This window comes from Balearica regulorum, chromosome 3, assembly GCF_011004875.1.
Source record: "Balearica regulorum gibbericeps isolate bBalReg1 chromosome 3, bBalReg1.pri, whole genome shotgun sequence".
Lineage (NCBI taxonomy): Eukaryota > Metazoa > Chordata > Aves > Gruiformes > Gruidae > Balearica > Balearica regulorum.
The window spans coordinates 84045105-84066192 of NC_046186.1; the positions used below are offsets into that span (position 1 = coordinate 84045105).

Consider the following 21088-nt stretch of genomic DNA (forward strand, 5'->3'; position numbering starts at 1 on the left):
CTCCTTATATAGGAATTTAGGTGGAGGGATGAAAGGAATTTGAAGAGAGTTCAAAGTAAGCCTAGGTAATTGGATAGATCTGCTTAAGACTCAGTAAACTATTGGATAGATTAATTCATTCACTGATAACTGATTCTCGTACATCAGGAATTTAGCCATGCTGATAAACATTCGAAAATCACGCATGGTGTGTTTATTTTCTAGTTGCAAAGTGGAATAATTGAATTAGAGCTAGCAGAGGCATGCTAAGCACAAGCTAGATGATTAAACCTCTCTGTACGGACACGTGACCTTCATCCTGAAGCAGTCTTTGATAAAGGATTTGGTTCCAATAGGGATAGCAGCCACCTAAATACCTATTCAGATGGATAAGAATCCTTTAGCCCTACAGTGGTCATGAGAAGGCTGTGCGTGGCTCTAACACTGAGGTTTAGACTGAAAATAAGTATCAATCGTGGCTTCATATTTTTGACTATTTTCTGCACATTTATGAATTAGATTTTGCAATACTAATGCATAGACAGTTATGTGCATTTGTGCAGTCTTGTGAGTACCAGGGAGGTGGAATGCATATCTCCTTTTCCATGCAGCAGAAAAGTACATAAATAATTAAAAAAACTCACAATATGTGGTGGAGGGAAATACTCAGTAAGAATGAAATGGAGATGGAGAGGACCTTTCTTCTGGTGCTGCAGGTAATTTAATAGCCCTTCATTGCTTAAGAGTTGGTTTAATCTTCTTTTAAAAGCTTGTATTAAATAAACATGGGGTTTTGGGTTTTTTCTGCCCCAATTGACATTTATGGAAAACAAAGATTTGTCTCTTGATTTGACATGTACTTACCAGTCCAGCAGAAGGAATCGCAGTATTGCATTCATGCAGACATTAAGTGATTAATTCGTGAGAACTATCATAGCAAGTGTGGCTGAAGAGATCTAACTCTTCTAATGAAGGAACCGATAGAGATCAAAGTCTGTGCAAATAACACCATATGAATTTTCAGGGCCAAAAATGTTAGATAACATTGATGAAGTGTGATTTTTTTTTTTTTTTTAAATTTATTTTTTTTTAGGCAAAGAATCCACGAGGCAGTACCATCACAGATCTAAACACGATGCTGGAATAGTAAGGATAACATGGATAAGAGCTGTATGTATTGATGCGTACATAAGAAATCTGCCTAATTTCTTGTAGTCTTGGAATTGTGTAGCAAGTCCTTTAGAAAAGCTTGTGAGCAAAAAAGCACTAGTCTAGTATTTAGTAGTTGCAGGAGGGTGGTAGCTACATAGGTAAATCCAGAAAACTCAAATGCTATAGATGTTCCATCGCTGTTGACAGAGTTTCTCCAGGGTAAGCTTGTGAATTAACAATTCACATACTAAGGTGATTTTTAGTAGATTTTAGCATGATAGTCTGACTGCTTGGTCAGGCATGTCAGCCGTTATTTACTCTTTAATCACTTTTAATATATCTAATGTAGTGAATATGCATTTTAAAAGTTACTACTTTTGATAGTGGTATTTTGATGGAAGAAGAATTTTAAAGCTTACAAAAAGAAAGGATTGCAAACCAACTCATCAGTAAAGGCCTGATCTCCATTTTGAGCTGACCAGGGTTCTTGTAGAAACGTAAAATTTTGTTTTGATATGAGAAGGTTCCTGAAGTCCTGCAAAAGAAATGCTGTTGCACTTTGGATAGTTTCAGAATATTGGTTGCAATGTTATGCCTCCGAGTCCATTTCTGAAATCTGTTAGCAGTATCTCATACAAGAAGAGTACTGGATCTGTTCTGCACGCTATCTGCTGGTTCATTTGAAGTTGCTTTTCTTTTCACTTTCAACCTCCAAGTTCAAAACTTTTTGTTTAATCTCTGTCACTCTTCCTTTTTAGTCTCACAGCCACTGGGATCGCAGTCTTTTGGGATTGGGTTTGATTGCTGTTTCTGATTTCAAGTTTGACAGAGCTTCAACCTAAGTCTGTGGCAGAACTTGCTCTTGTCTTTAATTATGAATTTAAGCACTCATTCAAATTGGTAGAAGGATATTTTCCTGAAGGGGACTCTTAAATTTGGAATGTCTTTCTTTTTATTTTTTTAATTTCTCTGTTCATCTGACAAAGGGCAACATCAAGTTTTTTTTTTTTTTCCTCTCTCAGAACAAAAAAAATAAGTGTATTAAAAATGTCACACCAAGTTTACTAAGTGGGATAAAGGTTATCATAAGAACTTGAGTGATACGTGTTTCTCCACATAGTTTGTACTGATGTATGATTAGTCTGCATTTTCTTTCTCTTTTTCTTTTGCCTGCTTGACCTCTGGAAAGCTTCTGTTGCTCATTGAGCTGAAGGACTCCAAAATCCTTGATTTCAAATGAACAGAATTTGTCTAGAAAGGGAGAGGGGTGGAATGTGAGAGGGAGGGATGCCAAATCTTATAGGTGAGCTTTGTCATCCTCTTGAGAGCTTGTTGCCTGGCTTTTCTCCAAAATAAAATAGATACTTTTGCATAGAAAGTATAATAGAACTCTGAGTTTAGACACGAAAAGAAACACTTTCATTTTCCCTGGAGTGGAAAGAGAAAAATGAGGAATTAGGTAGTGAGAAATAGATTTTCATGTTCCTAAAGGTGAATGGAGGTATCTTTTCCTAGGTGAAATGTGTGCCTTAATTCAATAAAAACTGTACACCTGCATTTTTAAATATTTACACCTATTTATTGACTACAGCCAACTGAGAATGTGTAGCTTTTCCTTCTTTTTACTGATTTAGGAATTTTCATACCTGTTTTAATCTACTGAAAATTAAAGTAAGGTGATTTAAAGGTATAGCAAGCTGCAATGTTGATATATTTTATCGATAATGTTACAGGCATCACTTTATTCTGATTATGTCAGAAATAATCACAGAATCATAGAATGGTAGGGGTTGGAAGGGACCTCTGGCGATATTGCTCTTTTTTATTTTGAGATTTCTAGTTGAAATCTAGTTTATAATTTATGTGTCAGCTGCAATTACAGCTGAAGTCTCTGAACTTCTTCTTTCCTTATTCTGTGAAGCAGAATTAGATACTTTCTGCTTTGTCCCCATTTTTTTTTTCTGCTTTCTGTTCTACAGTGTATTTTTTACTTGACAGCTGCAAAGTTAAAAGAGCATCAGTGACAATATTCTGCCCTTCCAAACAAATTTGTTTTGGGGGTTGCCCGTCAGGCTTGGTAAATCACCTCTCTGCAGAAAGTCCTGTGCCTGGCTTAAGGAATTGTTTACTCTGGCCCTTTGCACAGAGGTACGTTCTGCTGACTCTGAGAAAACCTCTAGGTGAGAGTTACCGTATCAGTTTTCTGAAGCTGTAATCCTGTAAAGTAATCCAATTAATATAGCGTATGAGAAATGCTCAACCTTCCGAACTTGATGGGGGGAGATTTGTTTCCATGCATGGCATTTGCATTTCTGTTTACATAGGAGGGCCTTGCTGCACTTTTTGATCTACTAACAGAATAAACTAATATGGGTTAGAACGCACATTCAATAAAGGAATGAGTTTAAGTAGTGAATTGTGTGGGAGCATTGAATGCTAACAAAATTACTTCTTTATGTACCTATGTGACTTCCTGTTGATGAGTGAGGTTTTTTATGATGATTTATGTCTGTTACAGAATTACAGTTTGGCAATTGGAACCACATCTAGAGCGTGGGAAGCGCACTTTGTTGTAGTAAGTTCTTATTCAAAAGTTACGGTTTTCTATTAGTAGTTGTACCCTGGTAATTTGTTTTATTGGGAGGGGCAGATAAATGAGGAGTTCCGTGGGTGAAATGGGTTTGTAGCCTTGCTGTATACCTTTAAACAGAGTAATCAGCTGAAGAAAATCCTTATATTCCTTTCAAAATTTCTAGCTGGATCTAATTTTCCCTGCCTGAGAAATAAATTGTTTAAATGAAAGAAATAGAATAGAAAAGGCAGGTTGGTATAACAGGTTGTTAAGGGTTATTTTACTAGCAAAAGGCTAGAAGAAAACATTTACAGTAAATTTTTTTTTTTTTTTTTTTGGCCAGAAGCCTAAAAACAAATCCTGTGTTACAAAGGCTGCTTCAAGTAAAAACCCGGCTCCCGTACCTTTTGCTTAAATTGTATTGCAGTCCAAATGTAAATTAATTGATCTTAGTATAATATCTAGCAGAATAATCTACTCTGCATCCGTTAAACATTTTGGGAATCGATTTGCTGGCTATGTATGTTTTTTTATAAGTCTGATTCTGTTCTTACTCGCGTTAATGTCAGACCTCCTCTAGGAAGATTTTAACCAGAGCTGCATCCTACACTAATAGCATTGTGCGCCATTGCATATAACGGCCTAAATGTGTCGAATGCATATCCTTTTCTGTCTGCCATTTTAAGCACAATTAATATATCTTGCTCATCCACCAAAAGTGTGTGACCTGGCTTTTACACAATTAGTTTAAAATGTGTACGCATTGCTAACTGTCCTTCAAAATATTTACATCTGATTATTGGTAAACCGTTCCAGCTTTGTCACACAAATGTACTGTCTTGTCTAATTTGGCAAAGGTAATAATCTATCACATGTTCCTCTTTTCTGAGAAGAAAGCTAAATTTTTTCTTTTTCTACAAGTCTCCTTGAAGTCTTTGTTAAGAAGCTAAATGTCATTCTTGCAGAATAACATTTGTAATTTGTTTGCTGTGTCCAGCATAAATTTTATTATGTCAACCATGGAACTCAAATTCAGCTCTAATTTGGATTTGAGATTACGTATGCTGTTTAATTTGCTCAAGAAGTCATGTATGCTGTGGGGGAGTACTGCTTTTTAGGTGTTTGATACATCCAAACCACTTATTTTTGCTATTTATTTCTTTTACTCTTTTAGCATCGTATTTTTATTTATATCTTTTTAAAAAAAAAAAAAAAAACCCACCCTTTTCTCGTGGTTTATATTACAAGATTGGAGATCTATCTGGTCTTGAAACTTTTAGGTGAGTACGATTGCTTTTGTTTAGCTATTGAAGAAAGTTTCAATTAAACTGCAAGGTAAGAAACTAACTTGTCATAAGGTTTCTGAAACATTTTAAACTCTTCTGTGATTTTTATTTGGTGTCTGCAAGCCTAAGTAAAGCCTATTTTAGGAATATCAGCACTTCATGGAACTGAGCTCTCACTATGCAGTGTTGCTCTTTCAGACTCCTGTATTGACTATGGCAATGATGAAACTGAAAATTATACACACTTTCAGATTCATTGTAGAGAGCAGGTAAATAGTAAAATAGGTCTGCTAGTTTTCTGAGTTTATCAGAACAATTTACCTTGCACTTGGAATGCAGCAGAATATACAATAAGGAAATATATAGGCATAGGAATATTCAGGTCTTCACCTTCTACTCACATTTTCCTAGTCTGCCTAGTCTAGCACTTACAACTCCTGCCCTACAGTAAAACTAAAAGGCTTAAATGGAAAGATCTTCAACCAGTTTTTGGTTACACGAGATTTGCATGACAGTATCTGATAACAGTGCTTTTCCACCTTATTTCCTGCTGAAATAGTCTGCAAGTTTCTCTCCATACTTACTGAATTTTCCATACACAGAACCAAACCTTCTGTGCACCCTTGCATATGTTTTATTCTACAGTAGTCATTGTTTTCCAGTTGTCTTGTCCAGAGATTTGTCTGTTATTGAAAATGAATTATTTCAAATGATGGCACGGTCTCATAACTGTGTTTACTTAAAATGTTGTATAGCACTTTCTTTTTTCCCTTAAACACAGGAGTTAATTTGGATCAGAGTGAAGAAAGAAAATCACAGATATTGATTGATACTTGCTTGAAAATATACATTATTTCCTTTTCTCTCTATTTTTCTTGTTGCTGATTCATGGTTGTTCTTGACCTGGTAGAGATTTATGGGGTGGGGTTTTTTTTTTTTTTTGGTGTGTCTAAACTAACTCATATCTAGAATTGAAACAAATTTTCAAACTTTAAATTCTTTCCAAAACACATCTCTCTCTCCTTATGAAAAGCTGGAGGGGTGAGTCCTAAATGGTAGTCCTTTGTCTTGAAGAAGATGATGTTGAGATAAATGAAAAAATGTATAAACAACTTCTTACCCTCTTTTAAAACTGACTGCTGGTATACATTGTTTTGTTCTCTTGGTCCAACTCTTGCTGATGTACAGGTTAATATATTTCTTGATTTGAATTTAGTATTCTTTCAAAGTGGAATATATTTTCATATTAAAGATTTTATACCTTAAAGAGATAGAGCCTTGTAAAAATCTTAAACTCATTGTAGTTTTATGATTTTCAAAAATATAGATTATCACACTTTTTTCTTTGGCTACAGATAAAGAATTATTTTGAAATATTTTAACATTGTAGTATTTATTATAGGGGAGATGGAAACTGCTTTTATGTATTACTTAATGCTTTCTGTTTTCTAAGATTCTTGTGAGTTTTTGATTTGGTTTTTTTTGCAGTCAACCTTTGCTTTTTTTGATTCAGGCAAGAAGGAGCCATACCTTTTCTTTGTCCTGTGAAATTCTGTTTTGTTTTCTTTTTTTTTTCTCAGGTGGAAAGCAAGCACCAGTCTGTAATTTGTGTTCCTCAGTAAGGACGTACAGTATAGCAAAATCATAAATAAGTACATTTTTTAAGAGTGGACATGTGTTGCTGAAAGCTGTAGTAATGTTTGGGTCAGAGAATAGAAAAGAATTTGGTTGGACTTGGATACATCTGATCTGGAAGGCAGTGCAAAACACCTATTTCTTTTACTCCTTATGAGGTGAGGGAAACCATGTTGCTGAAGAGATTTCCGTCGCTCCACTCAATCTTGCAAGATAGATAGAAAACAGATCAGAATCAGGCTACCCAGGTTTGGTGCTGACTTCCAGGAGAAATTAATTCCCCGTTGACTTTTCATTGCACTGGCTTCAAATTTCTCAGCAGCAAGAGAAAACTTTTCTGGAATGGATTGTTTTTCTCCCATCAAACCTTCTGGTCTATGGAAAGCAGTTCTCTCATTGTACCTGACAATTTCTTGGCAGGTTCAGCTGGAAACATGAACGTTTTACTTCAGTGCTGCCAGAAGACTCTGAGTTCATGCCTCCTGGTGACCAGGGACTATTTCTTCCATTGTATGTGCAAGAGAATTCAAATGAGAAGTGCGGTTAGTCGGCAACCTTAGATTTCACTAGGTTTTGGTTGTGTAACTTATGTTATTTCAACAGTGTTCTTTTAATATCCTAGCTGGAGATGATAGCTAGCTCTCTTAGCTGTTGTTTGCATGTTATATTTTCAGATTCAGTCATTTGTGCCAAGGATTTTTACATGCTGTGTGTTCAGACGGTATTTAACAAGTAGGAGAGGCAAACAGAATACAAAAACCAGCACATCACAATTAGCCCAATGCTGCAGAACATTAACAATTGCTGAGAAGAAGTCTTTGTAGCCAAAATGTGCACAAAGTCCATCATGATCTTTTGAACTTCTGGGATGTGTCAACTGAAACTATTGTAATTGATGCATCACAATGTGATGCTCATGAACTGACTCTGGAGCTTGAGAGAAGCTGCTGTTATGAGATTTGGAGATGATCCAGGGGGCAAAGGGAGTATTATTAAAGATTAGCTGATAGAAGTATTGTTCCCACCTGATTAGTCAACATGACATCCATGGAGCTGTAGTACAGCTTGCAATGTGGATCCCTGCTCTCCAGTATTGTTTTAAACTGAAGACTTTTCTTATGGAGAAGGATTATATTTAGATTGTGTGCGGATTTTTTTGTTTGTTTTGGGAATTTGGGGTTCTTTGGTTTGTTTTTTCTAGCAGCATGTTAGGCTACTAAGATTGCTTAAGGGAACTATCAAACCACTGAGTCTCTTGAAAGGTTTTCATGAACTCTTTTTTTTTTTTTTTTTTTTTTTAAAATTATTTTTTTTCCCCCTCTCCTTTTTTATTTTCTTTTTTTCCATTCTTCAGACTTTGGGCATTAGAAATTCTGTTGCATTGTTCTGGTACATTTCAGTGCATTAGCTGCACAGCTCAGCTGGCATGGTTTTGTTGGCAAACCAGGCTAAACAGAGGAGATGAATCATTCTGGTATTGATTTTTTTCTCTGGTTTAGTTTTTTCTTTGGATTAGGTGGAGGGAAATCTAATGGGAGGGCTTCCAAGATAGTGGACACCAGGCAATTGTAAAAAAATAAATGCCACTTTGTTTAGCTAAACAGAGGTTGTAAAGATCAAGCATAGAACAAGTATTATGGATTCGGGCTACTTGTTACGTAAGGTATTTGGGATCTTTGAAATAGTTAATCAGTTTAATCTTTGATTAACTCTTGCCTCTCTAACTTAACACTCGGTTAAGAATCTCTGTAGAAAGGACCTCCATGAGTATCGGTGATCATGAGTGAAGATAACGAGGGTCGTATCACAAAATATGTTTTTATTACTCGGGAGAGAGTGTTGTCTCGTTGACAGCACATTGGCTAAGGAGATGTGGCTTCTGATTTCTAGAAGTTCATCCTCTGAAGAGGAAGCTTAAGTACAATGTTGTTGGAAAATAAAACAACCTTCAGATCCCTCTTTAGGTATAAAAAGACCTCAGCTAAACTGAAGACACGTAATCACTGTATCTTCTACCTCTGCTGCTAAAACTGGACTTGTTAAAATGTGAATCAGTATGTGTATTCATACTCAGATTTCCATCTATAATTTGAAGATGAAGTTATATTCCTCTTGCTGTAAATTGCCTGGAGACTGATGGATCAAAAATGTAAAGTCCAAATTAATTATAACCATCGTTGTTTTCCTGCTGATTTTGGCTACTCCTGGGCACTGAGCAGGTGTTTTAATTGAACCAGGGTTTTCTTGGTGATTAATGCAGTCTGAATAGTTAAAATTATTATTAATGCAACACTTGGCACATTTTTGGATTTCTCACAGAATCATGGAGATTGGAAGGGACCTTATCTAGTCCATCTAGTGTTTGAACGTGTCCACAGATGCAGAGTCCACAACATCTCAGAGCAATTTATTCCAGTGTTTGTCCACCTAGAGAGGAAAAAAAATAGTGATTTCTTGAGTTCAGCCTGTCTCACCTTAGGGTTTGTCAATAGTTTTAGAACCTATATTGATCCAGGCAAGACAGCATGAGCCGTCTGTGACAGTACGAACTGAACTATATACCATGACTGCAGGATTTTTCCATAATGAATAAAAGTACCCTTTTAGAAGAACTTCATGAAGAAAATTTGTTCACTTTCAGATTTAAAATGGTCAGTGATTAGAGTACTCTTGCAGGATCTGAATTCAAATTCAGTCAGTCAAAGTCTCCCTTACTGCAACTCTGGACATTGGACAGTGAATTACCAGATGTTTTGACACGTGCTTTTTTTATTTCCAGAAACAACATGAGAAAGAAATACAAAAATTTATTTCTCAATAGGAAGCTACCTTCAAATCTCTTTGGGAATTCTAATGTTAAAGGACACTTTTTTCATTAATGTTTCTCTGCCCTTTTTTTTTTTTTTTTTTTGTCTCTTCTAGTTTGGTTGTGCTCGTTCTTCATAGAGAATGTAAAGCTGTATTACGCTCTTTTAAATTTAAAGAAAATAATTTTTTAAGAACAGTACCTAACTGCTATATAAATCACTTCAGAGGAGAGTTCAATGTGAAAGGGAAAATATTACATGAAAGATCCTTTAGATTGTATTGTCTGTAAAATCTTTTATCACTATCAGAGTGATTAAAAAGCACAATTAATCTGATGGCCACAATGAGCAAGCAGAAGAATTTCTGCAGATCTCTGTAAATAAGAAGATATAAAACTTGAAATGTTAGTCAGCTTTGATTTGAGATAAATGTTGAAGAGCTTTTTGCAAAGAAATGTTTGGAGTCTTTAGATAGTTGCACAGAAATATTACATCACTTTGTATTTGCAAAGCTGAACTTTCTTCCACTATGTGAATGATGTAAGTCCAGCTCATGAGCTGTCACAGTCTGACTTTTAACCTGCAGGCAGGAAAGTTTTGCAGTTTGTTCTCTAAACCAAAGCAAATTTCCTACTCAATTCTATCATCAGTGTTTCCTGGTAAAGGATGGGGTCCCTAAACTGTCAGACAAGTTCTGACAAATCTGGCTGTATTTGGCACTGTTTCAGTGCTAGACATGATACTAAGACATTAACATCTTGATGTTTTAATGTTTCTTATGTGGTGCTGCCTTGGTGACAGCAACTAAGTGATAGTGATGTGATGTGCTAGTGTAGATAACCTGTCTGTGGTTTAACCCAAATTTTACTTAGTTTTGCTTGAAGTGTAGTGTCTGCACTTGCTTAAGATGGCACAAGTTGCCTGTGATTTCTCCATGTTCCATAATGGGAGCTCTTAAAAAGTCATGTTAGAGATGGTTACACGGTAAAGACTCGTATTTTCTGTGTAGCAATAGGTGCTGCAGTATTTAAGTGACTGACACAAAGAAACTGTTGATGACTAGCGCTGGCAGAAAACAGTGATTTTGATTTGAGGTCTATCTTGCCAAAAGAGCTCTGGCTTTGTTGGACTCTTGAGTTGTGTGGGGGTGTGTGTGTACGAGTATGGATGAAAGTACATGAATGTTTTTTCTGAGCATTTTGCCGTGTTTAATGTCAATAGGAATCTATTGGAATAATTTAAACTGTTGTCAGAGGCTCCAGTCTGTAGTGAAGGATCTGCACTGTGTACAGCCTGGTACTCCTTGTCACCCTTTCGCTTGATAAGAGATAATATATACATATGGAAAATACAATTCTCCATGTAACGCTTGTATTTTAATTCTGAAACGCTTGTATTTACCTCTTACTTCCTTAACTTATAGGTTTGAAATAGCATAACGTGCCTTTGGTTAGTAATTGAAATATAGCTAAGGAAACAGACTACAAAGGGCTACAAAGATGATTGGGGACTGGAGCATGTCTCTTGTGAGGAAAGGCTGAGAGAGCTGGGGCTGTTTAGTCGGGAGAAGAGAAGTCTGAGAGGGGATCTCATCAACACTTACAAATATCTACAGGGTGGGTATCAAGAAGATGGGGCCAGACTGTTTTCAGTGGTGCCCAGTGACAGTACAAGGGGCAATGGGCACAAATTGGAACACAGGAAGTTCCATCTCAGTATGAGGAAAAACTTCTTCACTTTGAGGGTGACCGAGCCCTGGAACAGGCTGCCCAGAGAGGCTGTGGAGTCTTCTTCTCTGGAGATATTCAAAACCTACCTTGACGCAATCCTGTGCAACCTGCTCTAGGTGATCCTGCTTTAGCAGGGGGATTGGACTAGATGATCTCCAGATCCCCTACCATTCTGTAATTCTGTGTGATTCTGTGAAATAAGTTTTGGGATATAATTTGAAGAAAGAGAACCAATTACTATGTCTTTACTGAAGAACCGTGTAAGATATTCTAGGTAAGCCTGAGGAGAGGGGAAGAATGGATATCTGCTAGTGAGAAAAAACCTGAGGAGCTACAATGTGTATTCATTTATCAGAGGAAAGATCACAGCTGTTGGATACAAGAGGAAACAGGGGACAAAATTAATTATTATTATTGATTGTATTGCATAGTGCCCAGAGGGCTCAGCTGAGGCGAGGGTGCCACTATGCTTCTGTACAAAAGCACAGTGAGTCACAATTCCTGCCTGAAAGAGCATGGCTCCACATAGGTAAGATGGAGAAACACTGAGATGAGATGAAGGGACAGAGAAATGAAGTAGTGTGCCCAGGGACACAGAGGATGGCTTGGGGTCCATTCTGGGCTCATCTGGACTCATGATGGCTTAGGATGTGGAGCCTTGGAGAGCTATGACATTGAAGATGAGGACATATAATACGGACATTATGTGGGAGGATACTGGAAGTCAGTGCATAGATTCAAGGCCTAACGGACAGAAGACTAGACAAAAAAAGGTGACTTTATTTGGAACTTATTTGGTGGTCGTTATCAGAAATATGTGAAAAAGTCTCTGTACAAAATTTGTAGTACTGCTAATAATAGCATAGTTGGAAAAAAACATTGCACTTACTGAATTGGAAGTTATAAATTATGTTGCCTGGTTGATTTGAAATAGTACCTGGTCTGTACTGGTAGTATTTAATTTAAAGTAGTATACATTATAGTTCCCTTGTTGATGGCATATCAGAATAAAAAGACTGAGGAAGAAGTTCTTTTTGGGAAGCCATTCTTAAAGGAGAAAATGGCAGGGGTAGGGGGCTGGGGCACAATTATCTTGAGTAATTGTATAGCCAAGTAACAACTATAAAACATATATCCTGGAGACTTCAAAGTGTTGAATCTTTTAATAAGTGGTGTGGGAGCATACACATCCTCACACAAAACAGTATTTGAGTAGAATGTTTTGTTAAAAGTGAGCACAAACAGCAACTAATTTGTCCATGGAACTGTCCCAAACTTCAAGTGTTAATGAATAAGCCGTAAGTGTGCTCCAGCCATATACTGCAAAACCTGAAGGAAAGTTTGGCATCTGTATAATCTTTATGGATGTATGTGCCATACATTATTTGTTTTGATACCAAATGGTTCTCATTATCAATTAGAAGAAGGAAGCTAGGCTAATAAGGTGTGTGTAGGGTGTGGTGTTTTTTTTTTTTTTTGGTTGATTGCTTTTTTCCCCAGTCTGCTCTGATTAAGGTACTGGTTGGCCTAAGTTAGAATTTCCTGAAGGGCCTAAAAAGAAGTGGAATTACAATTGAATAAATATAGGAATTCTCAGAGAATGGTTCCAAGGAGATACAAGTTGACTTTGGAGGTAATTTTTAACTCTTATATAAGTTTGTTTCTTCTGAGCACCTACAAAATGTGTTTTCTTTCATGTACATTGATTCGTTTTGTCATTCTGTGTTGCATATGTACTAATATTATAGGTGGTCAGTGAGGCTTTTGTTTGTGCTTAAAAGTGGGCTTTTTAAAAATGTTATTTCTTTGCAGCTGTGTTATGTAAATATAAGATACTTTCTGGATGAGGAGTCAAAGCATACTGCAATTTGCTATGTCAGAGTATGACCATCCTTAGTCATGAAGATGTGTGCAATGAGAAAGAAAAGTCCTTAATGCTAGCATAATTTGCACTCTTAATTTGCACTCTAGAATTCTAAATTGTAGTTAGCTATTGGATTCCCTCTCTGAACTTCGGTATATTATCATTATTGTAGGAAATTTTGGATTAAATATTTTGAGTGAGGGTATTCATTCTTAGAATCTGTTTATTCTCTTAGAATCTGTTTATTCTGTTAGAAATGTCTATTCTGTGGAAACAGTGAGAATTCAGGTTTTTTTTTTCTGTGTTTTTTTGTTTTTTATTACATATTGTGATTTTTTTTTGTACAGGCAAAAGTAATGAAAGAACAATGCATTAATAAGACCTTACAAGTTTTTTCTTTGTGTTCTGGTAAAGCAGTGAATTTGTAGTTGGAAACTTGAGTAGCAAAAACATTTGATGGTTTAACACAGTGGCATTTTTTTCTTTGTGAAAGTTAGCTTTGCATAGGTAAGATTTTTCTGGTTTTGTTTCAGTACATTGAAAGAATACTTGTCTAGCTACATCTTCTGTCTTTCTTTTGCTAGTCAAGTTAGTACACAGATGGCTTGTTTCAGGTATTTCTAAGGCTGGAAGAAGAATGAAAGATTATTTTATAGTTGTGGTGAAGTCCCAGTGAGAAACAAGACTGGCATTTTCCCTGGATTTAATGACTCACCTGAAATTTGAATGCTGATCTGTACTGATGAATAAAAAAGGCAAATAAGCAAAGATATGCAACCTATAATACACTGTTTCTAAAACGAGCGGAAATACCATGCGAAGATGGAATCTGAAGATTTAAACAAAACAGGGATGTCACTCAGCATGAAGTACCAACTGTTTTCAGCTTATTTAGTATGCAAGAGCGTACTTACAGATGACTCATGGTTAAAATGCCTTACATAAGATTGCCCAAGTATTTAGTTCACTTCAGGTGATGGAAGGACACTGTAAATATAGTAATAAAAACTGTATCCAGCTGCTCTTACTGATTTATAGATTTATTTTTTTTTGTCAGGCCCTGTATTACATTTGTGGATGTATGCTTTTTTTTTTTCCCCTCTGTGGTCTTAAAATAGGCAAATAATGCCTTAAAAGGAATACCTAAAAGAAACTATGGGAGACTACACTTGAAATTTATGATTTAATGTCAGAGGTTTACCTTACTCAGGAAATGCAAATTCCAGGCTAAAGCTGTGCTTGCTGCCTCAAAAGAAAGGCTATTCTAAGACTTCAGTTCTTGCTAACATGATGTGTTTTAAAAATCTGTATATCTTCTGCTGTGCATCAGTGCCTCCAGTGAAGAAAGCTAGGCTGCTTTTATCCTTAATTGCAATGCTTTTATGTGTTGTGTTTATTTATTTACTGTATATTACATAAGAACACAAAAATAACTGAAGAAATAACTGAAGACCCAGGGGTCCATTTAGCTCAGTATTAGATCTCCAGTAGTGGTCAATAACAGCAAGGGAAGAGGACAAGAATATACCTTCTCTGTCTCTGTGTGCTGTCAGCCTGTAGTGATTTGTGACTTGGGGGAATTAGACTCAGGCCTGGTGACACTGAATCTCGTAGCAAATTGAGTTCCACAGCTGAAGTGGATGTTGCATGGGAAAGTGTCACTTTCTGGTTGTTTAGAAGCCGCTGTGTGCAACTTTTATTTGATGATCCCCAGTTCTGCTACTGCAAAGGCAGTGAATCATAACTGAAAATATTACTGCATGTATTTGCAGCTATTATAATAATTTTTGTTTTGTAGGCTTATACAAAAGGTTCAGTATTTAAAAAAAACCTGAAGTGTTTTTGATTAAAAAACCCCCCAACTTTGCTTTTTTTTTTTTTTTTAAAATCTGTTACCCAGCTTTACAACAGAGACAACTTTTGAAAAAAAGGTTTAAAAGTTTTTTGAGAAGTAACTGGGGTTCTTTGTGTATTTTTTCTACAATTTCACATCCCCCATCCACTTTTCCCTTTTTGTAGTTCTTTGCACTTTTGTGGAAGGATTTGCAATTGCAAGATTTCCTGACTTTTATAATCGTGGGTCTGAACAGTTGTATCTGCATGTAGCCTGCATTCTGGAGGCTTCCTGACCCTTAGTAGCAGCACCAGCAGTCTGTTTACCTCTAGTTGTGACTATTGGGGAAGGCGTTTAGGGAATTAGAAATATTGTCAAACATGCTTATGATTTTCACCTGAAAGGTAATGATTACTACTTGCTTAAAGTGTTTTCATCACTATGTAGAAATCTTTTTCCTCATGGATGTGGTGCTACACAGTTGCATCTCTGCATCCTGACTGGGGTTTGTGTGGCTGGGCTCAGTGTTGGGAAGCCCACAGAAGCGTTTCTGGGGGGTGCACAGAGAGGGTGACGATGGTGCTGCCCAGCTGCCTGCTGCTGTCTGGGCAGAGGAATCCAGAGTCTGCAGTAATGGGATGCACCGGATCCTTCTCAGCTGGAGGGAGCTGACAGGGTGGGGGGTGAGGGTCAGTGTGCCTTAAGGAAAATGACATGGACTAAACACTAACGTGTTTTGTTGGGGCTCTAGTTTCTGACCCTCTCCTTTGCCTCTTCATAATGTTGCCGCTCTCATGTATTTGACAGTTAGGTGTGGTTGAGTTATAGCTGAAGAAACCTTCTGGAGCTGTGGTGTACAACTCTTTTTGGCAGGACAGCCAAAGAATTCAACAGCACCTGTGATCAGATAGTCACAGGCAACACTAGCCTGATGGACGTACAAGGTATGATCTTCTGTGGTTGCACAGGCTGCCAGTTTTTCCAGTGCAGCAGAAGAGATCCATCCCCTGGCATACTTGTGGTGTGAGGACTGGCAGGATGAGAAGTGATTCAAACCTTGTCCTTCATGCACGTGTAGGTGAGCAGAGTAAATACAGGGAACAGCCGGTGGTGGATTGTGCAGTGCTGTGAGGGCACAGGCAGTCTGTGGTGCACCCTTTAATCAGAGTGGAGGACAAACTTACTTACACTCTGAATGTTTTATTGGTAAGGCAGTAAAATCTCTCATACATCCTGTCTGGATTCATTTTGCAGTAATGGTGCTTAGCAATTACAGGCGCCTTGTCTTTGAGAGCTGGAAAGTATTAACAAGTGCCAGTGTTCAAACAGTAAATCTTAAAGGTGGAAAACATTTTTTTTTTTAATTCAGTAGTTGCAATTCGCTTTAAAAACATAAAGGCAGTATGTATATAGATATTTTTAATTTGATTTTTATTGTAGAAAATAAGTTGAACTGTAAAGTGGATTTTTTTAAATATGAAAGGCTGCTGACTTGATTAATATTAAGTGGGCTGCTGTCTTGAATTTAACAATAATAAGAAATAAGAATTGTATTAAAACGAAAAATTAATAGTTGTTGCCACTCCATATGCTTAAAATTAATTATGATAATAAACTAACTGCTTTCCAGTCAAACACTGAAATGCAGGCTCTTCTTGAAGTTCCCAATCTGAGGTTAGAAGGACAATGAGATGAAGGGAATTTCCTCAGGCAGCAGAGAAACCAGTGCTGCACCTGCTACTGCTAACTTTCCAACCAGGCAGCAGACATGGTTTGTAACACCCCCTGTAAAGATTTAGGGAAGAGAGAAAACAACAGCTGCTTTTATTATATTGCTGTGCACTGCAAATGACAATGTCTGGAAGTACGAGGATGCACCATGTGGCAACCAAGCGGTGAGCATCTATGGGCTTCTGGCGTTCCGAAATGGAGGTCGCTAATTCCCACCTTTCAGTGATGGCACTTAATGCTTGGAGATCTTGAGGGAGAGAATTGAAAAATGCAAGGTTGGCTGAAAGTACTGTTAATTTCAGGAAGAAAAATTGTAAGCTTTTAGGTTTCCTTTTAGTTGTGACTTTAAGAAAGGCATATTTTCAAAGTTTGGTAGTAGATCCTTTTTCTTACATAAGATTTAAGATTAAAATTCTTCAGAGCACCTCCATTCCATTTTCAAAAGCAGTATATACTGAAAAGAATATAATATTTCATTGACATTTAGGGGCAAGGAAAAGCATACATTATTTTTAATTAAAATAAAGTATGTGAGCAGAAAAGTCTTCAACTTTGGTCTTGAGAGTGATATTGTCATTTTGAGCTTCTGGGTTAAAAAAAAAGGGGGGGGTAAATACTTCTTCCTGCCTTGACAACAAAATTTGTCATTATTATATGTGGAAGTTCACACTATGAATAGGTCTAGTAAGAACATTTATACACACACATCTGAGAGTCCCCCACTTTTTTTTTTTTTTTTTTTTTTTTTTTTGGCAGTGTATTTGTTTTAAATGGGTTGCATGTGTCCCTGGGGGATCATGAGTGCTCCCCTCGCTAGAATACTTCTCACATCCTTAGGCTAATAGGGAGAATGATGCATTTCCATTACTGCTCCATTTAAACGATAACTGTTGATAAGAAAGAAATACTTCATTCCAAATGGTGTCTGCAGGATTTAAAGGTTTGGCAAGTTTTCAAGAGTATAGGCATGAATTCAACACTAAATTGCTGCTGCTTCTATGGAAAATAACGAGCGATGTCATTTGATCAGGGACAAAGTGACTATTGAGCAGGGGTTATTTTGAGAAAGTAGCTTTTAATAATAAAGAAAAAAAAACACCATTTCTCATGTGAAACCATCCCCATAGCTTGTTTGTAAAGTAAATAATGTAGTTGACATAGTAGGGTGAACCTGTAGAAATATAGGTTGTGACAAACTCAGTCACTGTCTGTTTCCCTAGAAATCCGTTAGTTGGTTTTTTTTGCTCGCTGCTGCTGGTATCCTTGCCTACAGCATCTTGTGGAAACACCTCTCTGTGTTCCCTGGCAGTGCCCCTTGTGTAAGAAGCAGAGAAACAATCTTTCTGATAGGTTCACTGGCTCTTTTCTCTTTTTTTTTTTTTTTTTTTTTTCTTTTTCCTCCTTGAAGAAGCCACAAGTATTCAATGCATTTTGCATATTGGACTGATGGGAAGATTGTACAGAGTAGCAACTGACCCCCATTCATCCATGCAACAAAGTTACAATCTTTAATGATCTGTTTTCCTGAACAGGCTTGTACTATTCAGCACAGTTCAGGTTTACTTTATGCTAGCACAATATAATAGCTCAGGCAGATTTTGATGTACTACTCTGAACTGAGCTAAGTATCTCCAGATTGCTCAACCAGAAGCCTGTGAGACTTGCATTTTGTACCTTTGACAAAAACAGTTTTGCACTGAGAAGGCTTTTGCTGTGGTATCTGCTCCGAGAAGAAGATATTCTCAGAACTGCCTGATAGTTAAGGCTCTCACTGATTTTTACTCGCAGCTGTACCTACCATTTTTTTAAAGTCAAATCCTGAATATGTAAGAGCTGTCTAAAAGTGGTGATGGTAGACACAGTTTGCCATTTCTGCACTCCCTAAGCTGCACATATTGTCTCTTGACGTGAGTATTTCCCATCTTATTTGTCGCTCTTTCTGAAAGTGTCATAGCACCTGACTTTGAACTGAGACACATCAGATTTAGCTGTGGTTGCTGAGGCTCAAAGATTCCACTGCTGCTCTTTGGTCTTACTTCCCATGTTACCACAAATCAAAGTTTTGCCTAGTAATTCCACTCTTCCGTGAGTGATCATCTTACGTGTCTAAAGTCAAATATTCAGTGACTACACAAAGTCCACTAACGTACAGTTAAGCTAAGCCATGACTCTCTGAAAGCAAAGTCAACCCCCCTAAGCAGCTAATATTCTGTTATGAATTAGTTTCTTCCTTTGACAATATATTCCAGTGGCTATTTACCCTCACAGTTAAAACCCATACTTTATTTCCTGTGACTTTTTTCCCTAATTTGTCCTCTAGTGATGTCTAATTACCTAAAGATAAATTTAGAATGCGCTCATAACCTACAGCAGTATACGTGCTTACAGTTCTTCTGTGAGATAGAACTGCACACACCTTTCTCAGGTTTAATTTTGTCTCTGTGTGCAGGTGATTTTTCCTATGCAGTGGCTTCACCATAGATTACATTCAAATAGACACAGTCATTTCCCATATCCTTTATTGTACGTATATCTCAGCTGCTTTCAGTAAATATTTTCTACCTCAGCATTTTATTGTAGAGGTAGTTTCTGCTTTATAACCATCTCTGGTTTTGATCTAGTTATAAATCATGTTTTGAGTTTGGGACATGTTTTTTTTCTGTAATTTCTTATCATAGAATCATAGAATGGTTTGGGTTGGAAGGGACCCCTTAAAGATCATCTAGTTCTAATCCCCTGGCCATGAGCAGGGACACCCTCCACTAGACCATGTTGCCCAAAGCCTCATCTTCTTCTTTTATTGTGTCAGCTAACTTTTTAGTTTCCTCAGATAATTCAGTAATGATTTATTTCTGATTTTACTGTATTTTTCCAATTTCTTTCCTCAAATAAGGATCACTGATGTATTCTTATAATTTTAGATGTTTAATTACTGACAAGTGATTAAATACGAAATCTATTTCAACTAGTAGTCAGTGGGAATACTGTTGTGTTTCTTTTTTTTCCCCGATTTACGTCTCTCAGGTGGCTTACATTTTCTGTTTACCTGGAATGAGTAAGTTATTGTTTCTGTATTTCAGAAGAAATCCAGTATGTGCTTTTATCTTAATAAAGTCATGTGATCTTTAGTGTAGAGTGAGTATTTTTCCAGGTGTCTGAAAGTTTAAAGTTTAACACAGCAGCTTGGGTTATGTAGCATGAATAAAAACCCGCAAACTGTAGATTTTTTAATGATTATTATTTTTGATTGTATGACTAAACAAATTTTATTTCATTCACATGATTTTGCAGTGTACTGGCACAAACAAGTCAACAAGTATTTGTCCTACAAATCAGTGCAACCATAGATATCTACTGTAAAAGCCTGTGGTATTGATCTGGATTTGTAATATCACAAGCAAGCCTGAATGCAGTCTGGTTGTTATGCGATGTGCAGAATGTCCCACAGCAGAGCGTGCTAATGGGGGAAAGCACAGAGGAAGAGTGGAAACTAATTCAATTTTTAGGGGAGCAAATAGAAAGTGAGCGTGCTTATCAGAGTCTGTCTTGCACTGTATATTTGGACTGTTAATAAGTCTTAAGACTTACATGAATGATTTCATAAATTCATTTACATTGGAGATTTGTCTTCTGCTGTTGCTTATTGTAATGGTGATCTCACATATTTCAACTCAATGTGAAGATGCCTGGAGTGCATGAGTAATTCTTGCTTGTGTTAGTTGGGAAGAAAAATATATAGTGTATAGTGGGGTGGGGTGTATATGCAATCTTTCTTTATGGACCAACTTAAAATAAGGTGCCTGCATACGCATTTGTGATTTAAAATATGCACATCGGTACAATCTTTGGGTTTTCATGGGTCAATTAAGCTAAGCTAGGGCTCGAGAAGTGGATGGAAATGACAGTAATGTAAAAGCATCTCTTCTCAGAAATTGTACCCATTGCTGTGGTCATCTTCCTAGGTGTACTATGCTTGATTTATCCTTAGTTTTTCAATTTCTTTCATTTTTCTGTTTTGATCAGAACACACAGCGGGGCTTGAGAGCATAGTGCCAACTGTGTTCCGTAGTTGTAGATAGCACCAATAATGCAGTGATTTATGCTTTGTAAAACCCTAAAAAAGAGAGATTGAAGTAGAGAAATTATTAGTCTGATAGTTATATTTTAAAACCAGCAATACACTCGTAAACAAGCTCAAATTTTAAAAAGTGTTGGTGTTGTCATAGCACCCCTTTGCTGTTTTCCAAGATGCTGTCTTCACCGCACTTGAAGCGATTTGTATCTTTGCTGCCCGTGTTGTCAAAAACAGTTGTACTGAGGCTTCTTGGTTAAACTTAAATCTGCTTCTTCTGTCTGAGGAAACAAAGACATGTCTCTTCATTGAAAGGAGTTTTTTTCTTGCTTAAATGACAAGCCAGTGCTGTCTAGCACTGTTTGCAGAGGGTTTTAGCAAAGGATGTGCTTGGTATGGTGGCTTCTCACCCAGGCTGGATAAAAA

General features: G+C 37.0%; 1 protein-coding gene across 7 annotated transcripts in view; it reads left to right on the plus strand.

Annotated features, from left to right (window-relative positions):
• RYR2 (ryanodine receptor 2) overlaps nucleotides 1–21088 on the plus strand; it is a 429918-nt gene that overhangs the window by 10020 nt on the left and 398810 nt on the right. For 5 of the 7 annotated variants that reach the window (XM_075748765.1, XM_075748768.1, XM_075748767.1 and 2 more), the window contains exon 2: nucleotides 3650–3706. The exons of the other annotated variants lie outside the window; for them this stretch is intronic. In XM_075748765.1, coding sequence (XP_075604880.1) covers nucleotides 3650–3706 — 57 coding nt within the window. The remainder of the gene's footprint in view (nucleotides 1–3649; nucleotides 3707–21088) is intronic. 7 annotated transcript variants of the gene reach the window in all.